Source organism: Typopeltis vanoorti, chromosome 7 (genome assembly GCF_054136105.1).
Source record: "Typopeltis vanoorti isolate ZY-2024b chromosome 7, IOZ_Tvanoo_1.0, whole genome shotgun sequence".
Taxonomy (NCBI): domain Eukaryota; kingdom Metazoa; phylum Arthropoda; class Arachnida; order Uropygi; family Thelyphonidae; genus Typopeltis; species Typopeltis vanoorti.
The window spans coordinates 2945112-2960462 of record NC_143555.1 but is presented as its reverse complement, the minus strand read 5'-3'; the positions used below and the strand labels follow the sequence as shown (position 1 = coordinate 2960462).

General features: G+C 35.1%; 1 protein-coding gene across 5 annotated transcripts in view; it reads left to right on the top strand.

The window, feature by feature from the left end:
• Window positions 1-15351, top strand: part of LOC150104450 (DNA-directed primase/polymerase protein-like) — a 369024-nt gene that overhangs the window by 287420 nt on the left and 66253 nt on the right. For 4 of the 5 annotated variants that reach the window (XM_090395149.1, XM_090395148.1, XM_090395150.1 and 1 more), the window contains 2 exons: window positions 1939-2101; window positions 10441-10541. In XM_090395149.1, the coding sequence (XP_090251275.1) occupies window positions 1939-2101; window positions 10441-10541 (264 nt within the window). The remainder of the gene's footprint in view (window positions 1-1938; window positions 2102-10440; window positions 10542-15351) is intronic. The other variant, XM_090395147.1, reaches the window with a different exon arrangement.

Sequence of the window (15351 nt, the reverse complement as noted above, 5' to 3'; positions counted from 1 at the left end):
TTGATCTTCAAACACTTGACAAAATTTTGTTTATTGTTTTCTTGAAAATATCTTTGCAATTCATCTTTTAGCTCAAACACCCTATTTAGAACTTTTCCTCTACTTAGCCACCAGATTTCTGTATAGAGCAAAATATTTATATACTCTTTGTTCAGGTTTTCACACAGATGTTTAAACATTCTGGAGTGAACTGGCCTTTGTTTATGAAGTTGACCATTTTTGTGGCATCATCAAAAACTTTTTTCTGTTCATCTCCAAGAGATTTTGACATCAACACTTCTCTGTGAATAAAACAGTATGTTGAGACAACATCAGCATTTTCTTCTTTTACATGAGAAACAAAACCTCTTATGGAGCCAACCATGGATGGTACAGATGCCAATACAGTTCTTCCAAGAAAGACCTTTGTTTTCAGATATGAGGATAAAATATTGAATATATCTATTTCTCTGCTTGTCTTAGGTAATTCTTTACAACAGAGAAAGTTTTCTTGAATTTCACCCTCATTAACGAATCTTACAAAAGCTACAATGTAACAGTTATTGGTAAGATCTGATGACTCGTCAACTTGAATGGAAAAACTGCTATTTTTCAGTTTATCACACAAACCTCCTTGATGTCATTTGACATATCATGGATACATTGACTTATTGTATTGTTTGAAAGTGGAATATTTTCAATTTCTCCTACTGCATCTTGTCTCAGCATTTTACCCACTATAATTTTACATGCTGGCATTATTAGGTTCTCACCAACTGTGTGACTTTTCCTTTTCTGTGCAATAATTTCTGCTACCAAATAACTTGCTTCCTGAGCCTTTTCACTGACACTGAATATATTCATAAACACTGCGCTCTGTTTCTTTCGAGATTGTAATAGCATTTTAAAATAATTAACACTTTTATTTTCCATATCATTGTGATTTTTAGTGAAATGTCTTTTCAATTTTGCTGCCATTTCTATATTTGAAAGTTGTTTGCCACAGACGTGGAAGAGGACAATCTGGATCACCAGTCAATGTAAAGCACATTGATAAGTAATTTTCATCGTAAAGACGAACCTTTTTTGTATTTGTGCTTTGAAATTCGGTATAAGATTCTAATTCTTCATCACTAGCCTAACCTTCCCAAAAATTACAATCCCCGTAAAGTGGAGTTTAGCTGAGAAAACATACAAACTTTTCATATTAATGAGTGAATACGTACCTACACGCTAGAAAACATATAGGATTGATAAGAGACAGACTGCACTTCTCGTGTTTCTTGCTTGCACTGACTCATAAGCGGCACTAGCTAGCGCTAGAACTAGCTCCAGTTGCCGTATGATAAGTGGATCATGGACAGCATTGCCTCGCATCTTAGTGGGAGTTAATACAACTAACGCGAACTCGAATTTATTCCTTTCAGAGAACGTTTATTATTTTCTTCCACTGTTTAAGTTCATTTATTTGCCACTGCTATTCATTATTATTTCTCGTGGAACCCCGGTTGAGAAACGCTGCTCTAGAGAGTGAACAGATGAAGCAACGATACACATTTGTGTATTGTTACTGGTCATCATCTGTTCATAGTTCACATTCAAACCTACAAAACCAATTCCCTGTCTTCTTGTTTTGGTTTACCTTTCATAATCCTCTGGAACTATCCTCCAGACACTGGTCATTGAAGAAGCACATCAATACATCCTTTCTTTCTTCTTAACTACTTGCCCTCTCACAGCACTATTGTTGAGTAGGTTTAGCAATTTTTTGTGTTGAATTAACATAAAAAAAAAAAACCTTGATCTAAAATTGTGATAATCAGTTCTTAAGTTTTATTACTGAATGTAATTACACCATCATTTCATGCTATTATCTATTTCTTTGATAAACTATAATTTTTTTTTTTGCATATATAAAGATACATATATATATATTCTCTATTAAAAACTTATTTTTAGGTGTTTATACAAAGAATCGAAATTTTAGGATGTATCTCTCAACAAAGAATGGCAAAAATGCACCACTCTTATTAAGCGAACAAAATGAATATGTTCCAAATAGAGATGCCAACTCAGATTGGAAAGAAGAGCTGTTTTTAGATTCCCTTATTACTTACATAGAGTAAGCTATCATACTTAATTCTTGCTAGATAACTGCATTTATAATGGATAGATTAAATCTTAAATTAATTTAGTTATAACTGTTTACTGCTCGTGTGTGTGTGTGTACATACATACATATAAAATGGAATTTTAAGATAATACTAATAATGAAAAATTGAAAACTCATTGTAGTTCTTCTTGTATAAGCCGGAAGCCTCCATTCTTCTTTGATAGTTGTAAAAATTCCTTTTTAACTTCTTTATATTTGCTGGACCGAAAAAAATTGTGCAAGTTTATTATATAATAATTTTCTTTAGTCTCTCTGTTATTCTGCAATATTAATGCACAGCCGAGCAGCAATGATTATAGTTTAAATATATGGCTTTAGATAAAAAGAAAAGTGGCATTTTCCTGTCTTCTAAGATTTCAATGCTTAGGTATATAAGTTCCTGAACTAATATTGGATAGATGGAAAAGGGAATCCAAGTATGGGTAAAGGTTTACTTTTAGATGCTAGTCTAAAGGGAATGCCACTGAGATCAAATCTTCCAAACCTTTTTTTGCCAACAGCCTAACTGCTCGTTATGTTGAATTTTTTCTTGACAATTATTCATAAGACTATTACACTTTTTTTATATAATCTTGGGCAAATAGCTTTATTTTATCCTCCTACATGTTTTGCCAATTTTTCTATTGGCATCCTCAGGGAATACAAACTAGTAAGCTAAAATGAAGGTTACAGACTAGGTTATAACTGATGGTTCTAATTCATACAAAAAATTGGTATTGTGCATGACAATGTGCGTCTCGTTAACGTGATTTATTCATTATGGTTCATGATGTAATTGTTATGAAAGTTCATTTCTTTGATGTTTAATGATCTGATAAAAGTTTTCCAAATTTCTGGTAAAATTAGATCTTGATTCTTGTTTAGGTTTTCAGTTTTATGGGCGACTGTAGCTACTTCTTTAAAGGTTCTTGAATGGTAGTTATCTTCTATGTATGGCATAAGGCTCTTATCCCACTCAATGTGATGGTTAGTAGAGGCAAAGTGGCATGAAAGGCCTGAAATGTCTTGTCTGTTATTTCTGACATATCCTATGTGTTCTTTCTTTCTCATTTCAAAGCTTCTGGAGGTCTGACCTACGTAACTAATACCACATGAGCAAGGTATATTATATACTCCAGAGTACTTGTAGAATGGGTGAGGATCTTTTGGTGATCTTAAAAATTTCCGAATAGTGTTGATTGGTTTGAATGCCACTCTGATCTTATGTGGTTTTAAAAGGTTAGCTAATTTTTTTGAAAGGTTGCTGACAAACGGAATCGTAATTGTACTGATGTATTGGACGTCATCACGTTGTCGATGTGGTATATCAGTAAAGAGAATCTTGTTGTAGAGTCTTTTTGGGTAACCGTTTAAAGAAAGTTCTCTGGATATTGTGGTTAATTCCGTTAGTAGGTCATCCTTGTCTGTCGTATACTGTATAGCTCTTTTCTTGAGACCATGGATAATGCTAAGTTTCTGAGTTTCTAATTTTCAAACCAATAATAGTATCAACCTATCTGTATACAGAAAACCTACAGATACTGGACGTTACCTCCATTTCAACTCAGCTCATCATATAGCTCAGAAACTTAGCATTATCCATAGTCTCAAGAAAAGAGCTATACAGTATACGACAGACATATAACCTACTAATGGAATTAACCACAATATCCAGAGAACTTTCTTTAAATGATTACCCAAAAAGATTCTATAACAAGATTCTCTTTACTGATATACCACATCGACAACGTGATGACGTATTGATGCTATCAGTCAAACACCTATAAGTGAAGCTGTAAAATATATAACAGAATGCATTGTCCAGGCAGCAACAACCTCCATCCCAAAAACATCATCTCGATTTCCAGTCTATCCAAAGCCTTGGTGGAATCCAGAATGTCAGGCAGCCAAAAAAATCAACACAGAGCATGGAGCATATTTCGTAGATACCCCACCACATCAAATTTAATAACTTTCAAGCGTGCTTGAGCCAGAGCACGTTTTGTAAGATGTCAGTCAAAAACAATCATGGATCCAATTTACTACATCAATTAATCAAATGACCAGTCCAAAAATTATATGGGATAAAATCCGGAAAATGAAAGGCAGATATAGTACACATTGTTTGTCCACCTTAGACTATAATGGAAGTGTTCTTGCTGATCCCAAAGTAGACATCGATCAACTTTAGACCATTTGGTTTGCTTAGAAACATGTATAAGAGATGCATTTCTGAAGTGAGAACATTTTGTTTCGGTTTTTTTTGACATGGAAAAAGCTTGACACAACCTGGAGATATGGCATATTAAAAGACCTCTATAACCTAGGTCTCAAAGGACACCTCCCTATATTTATTAAAAACTTTCTGTCCAAGCGAACTTTCCAAGTCAGAGTGGGAAGTACGCTATCTCAACCATATCTTCAAGAACAAGGTGTTCCCCAAGGCTCTGTCTAAGTGTAATCCTTTTTGCTATTAAAATCAACTCAATCATTGAACAGCTTCCTCCCACTGTGGACAGTGCTCTGTATGTTGATGACTTCACAATTTACTGTCACTCACGTAACATGAGGGTAATTGAAAGCCAACTTTAGCAAGCAACTGATCATGTTTCTCTGTGAGCTCTTAGTAATAGGTTCAGGTTTTCAACAGGAAAAAAACGTCTGTGTACACTTCTGTCAGAAATGCACTCATCACCCAGATCCTAAACTAAGAATGGGGCCTACTGTTATTCCAGTAACTACAGAAACCAAGTTCTTGGGACTCATTTTTGACAGAAAACTCACATTTCTAGCACATATTCGTCAACTAAGAGAAAAGTGCAAAAGAACTTTGAACTTCCTTCATTGCTCCATCTTTATCGTGCACTTATACGTTCAAAGCTGGATTATGGGTCCCAAGTCTATGGTTCGGCAAGACAGAGTAACCTACGATGGTTGGATTCCATCCATCATCAGGGTATATGGATAGCTACTGGTGCCTTTCGCACCTCACACACTCCAAGCCTCTATGTAGAAGCAAATGAACCGGCTCTATCACTTCGACAAAAACAGTCGTCTCTTAATTACGCCTTAAAAATAAAATCTCTCCCAGATCACTCTACATGGAATAGTATCTTCTCTCTCAAACTGCTATACATCCTTTTGGTATGTGTATTAAAGAAACTATGCAAGCTGTTAGTATAAATGTTGACAACATTAGCTACACTAAACATAACAGCATTCCTCCATGGCAGGTTTTCACACCATCCTGCAACCTCTCACTTTGTCAGTTACAGAAATCTTATACCCCATCATCCATCTACCTGCAATTGCTTAATGTACACAGAGCAGCACATGCTGATTTCTTACCCATCTATACTGATGGTGCAAGAACTAACACCTCTGTTGGCTGTGCTGCTGTGTTTCCTTCCTGACATTATTATCTCAAATCAGATCCCGCCTGACTGCAGTAATTAAAAGCAGAGTTACATGCCATTCAGCTTGCACTTGTGCATATAAAAGATAACTGCTGCCAAAAGTGTATAATTTATACAGACTCATTGAGCTCTTTACAGGGTATTGAGCTCTCTATCTCTTCTCCTATGTATAATCCTCATCCAGTACTTTATGAAGTGCTACACTTGTTTCACAAAATAAAAATCCTTTAATTTTGATGTTCAGTTCTGCTGGATTCCCAGCCACATCGGAATCAAAGGAAATGAGGCTGCAGATGCAGCTGCTAAATCAGCTCATACCTTCTCCACATACTGTTTGACAGTTCCATATACAGACTACAAACAGCTGATAAGATCAAGGCTGATTGCTCAGTGGGAGTCAACATGGCAAGAAGCATTAACAAACAAACTATATAACATCAAACCTGAAATTAAACACTGGTATTCTAGTCAACGTACAAAGAGAAGGGAGGAGATTGTTCTTGCTAGGCTCTGCATAGGTCTCAGTCACCTTACACATTCTCATTTACTGAGAGCTGATGACCCTCCCATATGTGAAAAATGCAACGTACATCTCACTATTCATCATATTCTGGTGGATTGCCAAAAATTTACATGAGAGAGGAATGAAATTTTCACCTATCTAACCAAGCCATATACACTCAAGGAAATGCTAGCAGACTCAGGCAAATTGCATGATGTTTTTAATTTTTTAGAAAGAATTAATTTGTACAAACACATTTGACCATAAATTTGTTTATATGTAAATACTTTTTTTGCTTAACTTAACTTTTATACGTACATATTATTCATTAGGTTAAATCTGACCAATTATGTATTACCATAGGCCTTGATTTTGTATATTTGTATCACCCTGTTGTAATTTTGTTAATATGTAAATACCATAATGCTAAACTTAAATTTTATGCATCGATGCTGTATAATAATTCCTTTTATTAGTATAATAATGTTTGTTATAATCTTACTAGATGTAGACACTGCTTTCCTTGACTTGTTTTGTATATACATATGTTAACCTATAATTATCTATTTATGTATTGCTGAAACCTCTGCAGTAATTTTGTTTATATGTAGATATTGCATCACTTAACATGCATTTTGTGTATGCATCTAATTTACTACTTTATTTTTCAAATAATCTTGTAGTGCTGTAGGACATCTTTCCTATTTGTGTACTTTCTAGAAATTCTGTTTATATGTATTCTAAATTCTGTTTTTACTGTATTGCTAAATTTAATTTTCATCCATGCATATTGTATAATAATCCCTTTTTGCCTATTTTTGTACTGCTATAAAGGCATCTATTATAATCTTACATATATGTAGATACTGCGTTCCTTGGCTTAGTGTTTCATATATTATGTATTAACTTATATTAACTATTTTTGCACTACTGTAATAACCTCTGACCTTGTGTGTTCCTATGCCTTCTGCAGCAGTTCTGTTTACCTAGAGATGCTGCTTTGAGAAACTATTTTTCTGTAAATGCTAATATTATAACCTTTAGTATGGTACAGTATGACCTTTGTAGTTTTTGTACCAAATAAACTATAACCCAACCAACCAACCTATCTAATCATCTCTCTGTATTTAGAGGAATCTCTGCTTCTTCCATAAAAAAATTCAAAAGATTTTAAGAATAAAATTTTTGGATTAACCTTACAACCCACAGATCTTCTAGTAAGTTTGATGTAGTCTTGTTCTTTACAAATATTCCTACGATAGATAAGATTAAATTACTTTACAATGACTTTCCTCCTGATATTGTAATATTACTTGATTTTGTCATTAATTCAGGATATTTCAGCTGCCAGAACAAATTGTACAAACAGATAGAAGGAACAGCCATGGGTCTCTCTTTTCCCCAACTTTAGCTAATTACTTTATGAAACATTTCAAACAACATATTCTGAACGTTTTTTCACCTGAACTATTAATTTGGTGCACATATATTGATAATATCTTTGCTGTATGGAACTCCTCCTTGTTTGACCCTCATGAATTTCTTAAAAACATTAATTCAATAAACCCAGTAATAAAATTTACCATGGAATTAGAAGATAACAGTTGTCTTCCTTTTCTGGATATTCTCATTATATGTCAACCAAATGGTAATCTACAGTTCTCACTACATAGGAAACCAACTCATACTGTTAAATACATTGATTCTAACACACATCATCACTCTTGTCAGAAACAATTCGGCCACTGCGTATGACTTTTTTGCCAACCTGGTTGGCTGAGTGGTTAACGTAACTCTCTCCAGCCAAAAGGCTGCGGGTTCGAATCCTGCTATTGGCATGGATGTTTGTGATTGTCTGTGGAAATACTAGTGGTGTGCGGTAGATGCTGTTCTATAGTTGCGGTTAGTTGTAGTTGGCGGATTGAGTGGTGGAGACAGAGTTGTAGAGTAGGTGCCCTCTCTCGATGAGTCTTTGGACTCCCTGGAGGTGTAACATAATAATAATAATAATGTGTAGTCAAATCTCTAGTAGGCAGAGCTCATAAAATAAGTTCTACAGATTGTCTTCTTAAACAAAGACCTACATATTATCAGAGCTACTTTTATCTGTAATGATTATAATACAAAAGCTATTGATAAACTAATCAGTAATTATGCAGTCATCATAACCCACCTCAAGAAACAGTTACCAGAATTTGTATTCCATGTGTTAAAGGACTTTTAGAAAAAAAAAACAAGACTACTTTGACAGATTCACTTAAAAGTCTCTTTCCATCCAGTTAACATCTTAACAACTTAACATCTTCCTTATCTCTCCTAAAGGCAAACATCCCCCCCTTTCATATCCTGGAGTTTACAGAATCTCCTGCTCTTGTGGCTTATGTTATTATGGACAGACTGGTTGTTCTGCAGAAATTTGTCTGGAAGAACATCAAGAATATATTTTGCTTAAGCAACCTAAAATTAAATAATTGTTATTGACTTAATTATATTTACTGAATCAAAGGGTCAATTTGGCTGTTTTATTGTAGGGGGAAAAACTTTGCTGTCTCTATTGAAGGCTGGGTAGTTTAAGTCTATTTATGCCTAACTTTAAAAAAATGAAATACAGACAAGATTTGAATATTTGTACCTATCCTAAATTTAGCAAGCCATGCATTATCTACAAAAAAAAACAGGATTTGGTGGAACAAGAACAAAGTTACTTTCTTCTCTTATGTACAAAGAAAACTGTGAAGCACACATTCACAATCCAAACCTTGAAATTTTAAGGACAATTGCCTTAAAATTTCTCAATTTTGGAAATTATGCTGACAAATACCCACCATTCATGAGTTCTGTGAATTTATAATTAATTTATATTTAAAAATATTTGAACTAATTTATTTCATTATACAGGGGGTCCTTGACCTACGTCATCCTTTACATGCATCATTTCGACTTTACGGGGGTAATCCCATAAATAATTTAAAAAATAAATTTCCATTTGAAGCAGCGCGGCGTAAAATTCAAAGGTCACAGGCAAACTTGTTTGTGAGCGTGGCAGAAGAATACACCGTTATTATGCGGTGTTTGTTTGGGAGAGGTGCCATCGCTTGGGTACCAGCATACACTCTTTGGGTACCACATGCTTTGTTTACATCTGCTCTCTCACTTTTGTATTTGTGTTTTTTTGTGACTTTTTACCCTTCAATATGGCTCCCAAATGTAAGGCAGACTCTTCCGATGGCAGTGTGTCGAAGAAAAGGAAAGCCATTACATTAGAAGTGAAATTAGACATTATTAAAATGGCAAAAAAAGGGAGAAATGCCAACGAACACTGGCTGTGCGTTGAACTTAAGTCGTACCACAGTCGGGACTATTATCAAGGATAAAGTTTGCATCCTTGAACACGTTAAAGGATTGGCACCCATGAAATCGACTGTGATTACGAAAAAACGTAGTAGGCTCATGATTGAGATGGAAAGGCTTCTTGTTTTTTGGCTGGAAGACCAGTCAATGCCTTCCAAATGTAAGGCAGACTCTTCCGATGGCAGTGTGTCGAAGAAAAGGAAAGCCATTACATTAGAAGTGAAATTAGACATTATTAAAACGGCAAAAAAAGGGAGAAATGCCAACGAACACTGGCTGTGTGTTGAACTTAAGTCGTACCACAGTCGGGACTATTATCAAGGATAAAGTTTGCATCCTTGAACACGTTAAAGTATTGTCACCCATGAAATCGACTGTGATTACGAAAAAACGTAGTAGGCTCATGATTGAGATGGAAAGGCTTCTTGTTTTTTGGCTGGAAGACCAGTCAATGCCGTATTCCAATTAGCCTCATATTAATTCAAGAAAAGGCAAAAAGATTGTTTGAGGCATTGAAAAAGTGAAAGAGAGGGAAACAAGTGCAGGTGAAGAGTTTAATGCTAGTAAAAGTTGGTTTATGCAGTTTAAGACTTGTGGCAATTTAATTACTATACAGTAATTATGTTCTCCCTTTCATTTTCCTATGGCCTAGTTCTGTTTCTTGATATATACATATGACTTTAGGGTGTTTTAGGTTAGGTAAGTAACTTAGGCTATGGTAATTCTGACTTGCATCGAAAATTGCCTTACATCTGTCCATAGGAACGGATCTCCGACGTAACTCGAGGACCCCCCCCTGTAATTTATTTTTGGATATTTGTTAATGTAGATGGAATTATTCTCCTGCACCTGATAGTGCATATAACATCATGTTCCATCAGTTGAATTGATGTTCTCTTTTTTTGTGATTGTTTTTCTATAATTGTATTGATAATGGCTATAAAACATAGCCACAAATTCCACAAATAAAAAGAATTAAATTAATATACGTGTTGCCATTATTAATTAGTTATTATGTTTCTGTATTTTATTTTTTAAAGTAGATGGAATAGCGACATTAGAATTCTAACATATGAGGAGGAGGAAAAAAGATGTTTTGGTGATGTAGAAAGAAGAAACTTTTTAAAAGAAACTACTTTTGGTAAGCCTTAAATATTTATTAAGGATACTTAGGATATTTTCTTTTGCAAACAGATGTTCGATACCAAAATGCAAAGTAGGCTACCATTATTTTTGAACTGATCTTTTAACCCACCAGCAGAAGAGATTTCTATTTGGACAGTTGGATGGCAAAAATATTTTTGCTATTCTTTTCACCATAATAGTATTCTGTTACTTAGGATTCAGTGACTTTTTATGATAAATTAAATTATTTACTGAATCAAAGGTTATTTTGCCTATTTTATTGTAGGGGAAAAAAACCTTGCTGTCTCTATTGAAGGCTGGTTATTTTATACCTACCTTTAAAAAAAAAAAATCAAATGCAGACAAGATTTGAATATTTGTATCTATCCTAAAACAAATGTTTAGGATAGGCGTGCACACACACACACACACACACACACACACACACACACACACACACACACACACACACACACACACACACACACACACACACACACACACACACACACACACAGCCTGTGGATTGTGTTGAGTTGTTTTGAATTATGGCTGAAGTAACTAAAGCCTTATGAGGCTTTAGGGATTATATTTCTGTTTCATGTATTCTTCTAGCTGTTTTGCCTATTTTCATTCTTCCTCTTGAATGAAAAATTCAAGAGGAAGAATCCTGCTGCCACTATGAGACTTGCTAACTCACCTTCAATTGAAGCGCACTTACAAAGGTTCTTTGTATCCTAGATCTGATTCAGACTCAGGTCTTTCCAGCTAAACGCATCATTAATGCTGACTAAGCTGTGAAGAACCAATAACACAATAGTGGTAGCAGAGCCATGTCATGTGTGGATAAGTGTTGGAAGTTTTTCGACTTGGTTGTACTATAAATTAAGGGTACCAAGAAATTATATACTTGGTTTAATCCTTTATTCAAGTGTAAGCAAACAAAGTTTGTGCCTGAAATATGATCAGGACTGGGGCAACTTGTATATAGAAGCTAATGACTTCACATCACTTGCCTTAGTATTCCATAATGCAAAACACATATCCTTACAGGATATGTGCTTTGTTGCCACATTACACATATCCTATGTATAATGCTATGCATTATGGGAAGAGTCACTACCCAGACTAGTTTCAACCTTTATTAAGGTCTCGTCAGTGGGAGCCAGACCCAGAGGTGATACTAAGGTTGAAGTAATGCTGAAGTCATATTTTCATATACGAGTAAGTAATACATACTACCCGTAAGGATATGTACTTTGCATTATGGGATACTGAGGCAAGCAATGTGAAGTCATTAGCTTCTATATACGAGTTGCCCCAGTCCTGATTATCTTTCAGGTGCAAACTTTGCTTGCTTACACTTGGATAAAGGATTAAACCAAGTATATAATTTCTTGATACCTATAATTTGTGTGGATAAGTGAAAGTGTAAGCAAGCAAACTTTACTTGCTTACACTTGGATAAAGGATTAAACCGAGTATATAATTTCTTGGTACCCATAATTTGTGTGGATAAGTGGCTAAGAAGAAAGATGGAATCTTGCTGATGTGTTTCTTGAACTGTTTGAGGTAGCTGTGAGGAAAATTGTTCCAAAGATCAAAGGTAAATGGAATGAAAGAGGAGGAAGATAAGTTGGTTTGGCAAGTGTAAAGCTGTGTCGATAACTAACAGCTGCTTTTGTTTTATATGCAAATTGTTGTTATTATTATCTGAGACTCAGTGAGTCAAGGACTCATTGAGGAAGGCTATATGTTACCCAAACCAGCAGTCATACTTTCTTTTAAACTCATTCACACTAAATGCACTCATTATCTCTAAAGGCAAACTATTCTGCTCAGTTACTGCTTTTCTTGAGAGAAAAATCTAGTTCTTATCCCATTAATTGTGGACGAATTTTCACAGAAGCCCTGTGTTCTCTCCCTACTTTCCATACAACAAAAATTTTCATCAGATGATATCTTATAACACTCATTCAAAAGTTTGTAGACCTCTATTATATTGCTCCTCTTTTCCCTGTTAGCCAGAGTCTAGTCTACATACTTGCATCCTCTCCCCATAATCTGAATTCTATTATCTGATATAATCTTTCTAAATCTTCTTTACACCCTTTCCACAACTGTTTTATCCCCTTGGAATCCAGGCAACCAAACCTGAGTATAGTAGTCCAGATGTGGTCTTACCAAGCCATTGCAAAATGACTTTTCTTATTCATATATGTCAAGGTTTATTTCAACATTGCTGTTATCCTCTGAGTTGTATTTGCAATTTTTGTTATGCGACTTTTGAATTTCAAATTCCTGTCCACTATTACACCAAGATCCCTAGCCTGATCAGCTTCTTGCAGCTTAACTCTGCTAATATAATGTGCCATTGAAAATCTCATCGTTCCAAAGTGTATAACTTTACACTCTTACTAACATTCAATTGCTTTTAATTTTTCAGGAAATGACAACATACCAGAATGTTAATTAAGAACTTTAATTAACATTCTATTATATGTTAATGTAGTATTTGGGATTGCAAAACAGTAAGATAAGTATTATTATTAAGGAAAGATATTATTGTATTTATTTCATAACAATATGGGTTTTTAAGTTTGAGCTGTTGAAATTGATGATTTTTTTGTATAATTGTGTGCCAGTTTCTTAGGCTTTTACTGTCTCAGTATTATCTCCTCTTGTATTGATTATATTCATTATTCCAGATGCCAGTTTTACTACTAAACCTAGCTTTCCTCACCATTTAAAGACAATGTTATATTCATAACCTAGTTGATGATTTTGTAGCTTACTATGCATGCAATGCATGTACACATCCCATGTCTAAGTGTGCATGAAATATAGGTAGTGGAGGTGCTGGGAGATATAATGTCTCAATCTCGTCGGGATTTAGTAAGATAGTGCTTTGGAAATGTGTGATTTTCAGTTTGTGGATGCCAGTAGTGTGTGTTGGAGGACGGAGAGAATGTTAAAGACCTACATATAGATTTTGCCTTAGGCAGTTTAGTAGATGGAGATGGTTTGTCTGATAGCCATGATTGTGTCTGTGAATGTCAATTGAAAGCAGAATGTGTGACGAGAGAAACAGAACTGCTGAGAAAGGAGATGGAATTAATGAAGACTAAGTTGAGGAGAGTGAATGAAGATCTTGGGAGGATATAGAGGTTGGCTAGTAGTGTGAGAGGAAGGAGAGTAGGTGTAAGAGAACAGTATCAGAGAGCAAGAGAGAGAGAGAGAGAGAGGAAGGCAGAATGGGAAAGACAGTGGAAGAAATAAAATTGCAGAAAGATGAATGTGGAAGCAAGGGATAGAGAGATAAGAGGGAGAGAAAGGTTGGGGGGGGGGAGAAGAGAGAGATTGTAAGCTGTTAGTCATGGCTGCCAGTGAGAGAAGGATAAATTAATCCTTTGGAGTATCATGTATGGAGATTTGATGATTCGGGGGGGGGGGGGGGCTTGCCTGGTGAACGAGAAACCATAGCAACAATGACAGTAAAGAGGAGTGAAAGTGTGGAGGAGATGATTTAGTATGAATCATGTGGCATGAGATTTGAGGTTGATCTTAGACATAGTGCAGCAGAAATGTATCTGAGGAAAGTTAGTGTGTTGCCATGTATAATCATGCAGAGTGGAGAAGAAGAGTAATGATGACAAATGAGATGATAGTGTGAATGTGCAAGAAAAGAGGTCTGGAATATGTGGATGTGTGGAATATGTTTGAGGATAGAAGAGAGCTGTATGCAATAGATGGATTACATCTGAATGCAGAAGGGCCAGACATTTGGATAGCCTTTGTTTTATGGGCAAGTGAGTGTGCTGAGTATGAAAACTAGAATTGCACAAGTGGAATGTAGCAGGGATGGCCTCATGTTGTGAGGATAATGGCTTGAGAAATTAGAGGATGTACATTATATTGCAAAGCCAGGTGGAGTATGAATGGGGTAATAATGGCTACAAGAGGGCTTGGCAATACATTAGTTTTTCTGTATGCAAATGCTAGGAGCATTAGGAATATAGGGGATGAGTTTGTGGCATTGATTGACTCAATCTCTCCAAAGGTTGTTGGTATTAGTGAAATTTGGTTAACTGAGAAGGATGTAAAATATTTTAGCAAGATAGGAAAGATAAAAGTGGTGGTGGAGTGTAACTCATGATAAGAGATGAATTGAGAACTCTCAGGGTTGAGAATCTCGGTGGAAATGACACTTGAAAGTATATGGAATGAGATAGATGTTTATAAGACAAGCTATTTAATGGGATGTTGCTACAGACCAGGGAATATAGATGGTAATAAGCAGGAAATGTTTAGGCCAAGATTGGGCAACCTTTTTAAATGTGTGTGTGTTTGCCAAATCTTTGATACAAAATTTTTCAAGTGCCAACCGAAATTTTGGGAAACATATTATTATTTGGTGTCTTTTAAGTATTGGGAGAACCTTTCACATTATCAAAGCGGTAAAATCAAAGAATATTGTAAGAGTGATTATTGTAAGTCATGTAAGATTGAATGAATGTAAAAATTCCGTCACTAAATTTTTACCTAAATGTTCTTCTACTCTGTTGATAGCGTGAATATTTTTTATTTGCCTTTAAGTGCAATTCTAGCTGCCATGTACAGCCACACAATTTAAAGATGCAGTTTTTAATATCAACAAAAGAGTAAATAATTCTGAATTTTTTGTTTTTGATTTTTTATAAAGATTAATCAGACATAAGTTTTTTCATGTTTTTCCAACATGTTACAGTGTACAATCTCATAATCGTTTAACTTGACTAAAGCACAATAAAAGAAACTAAAATTAAAGATATTCTTTTATTAATTCG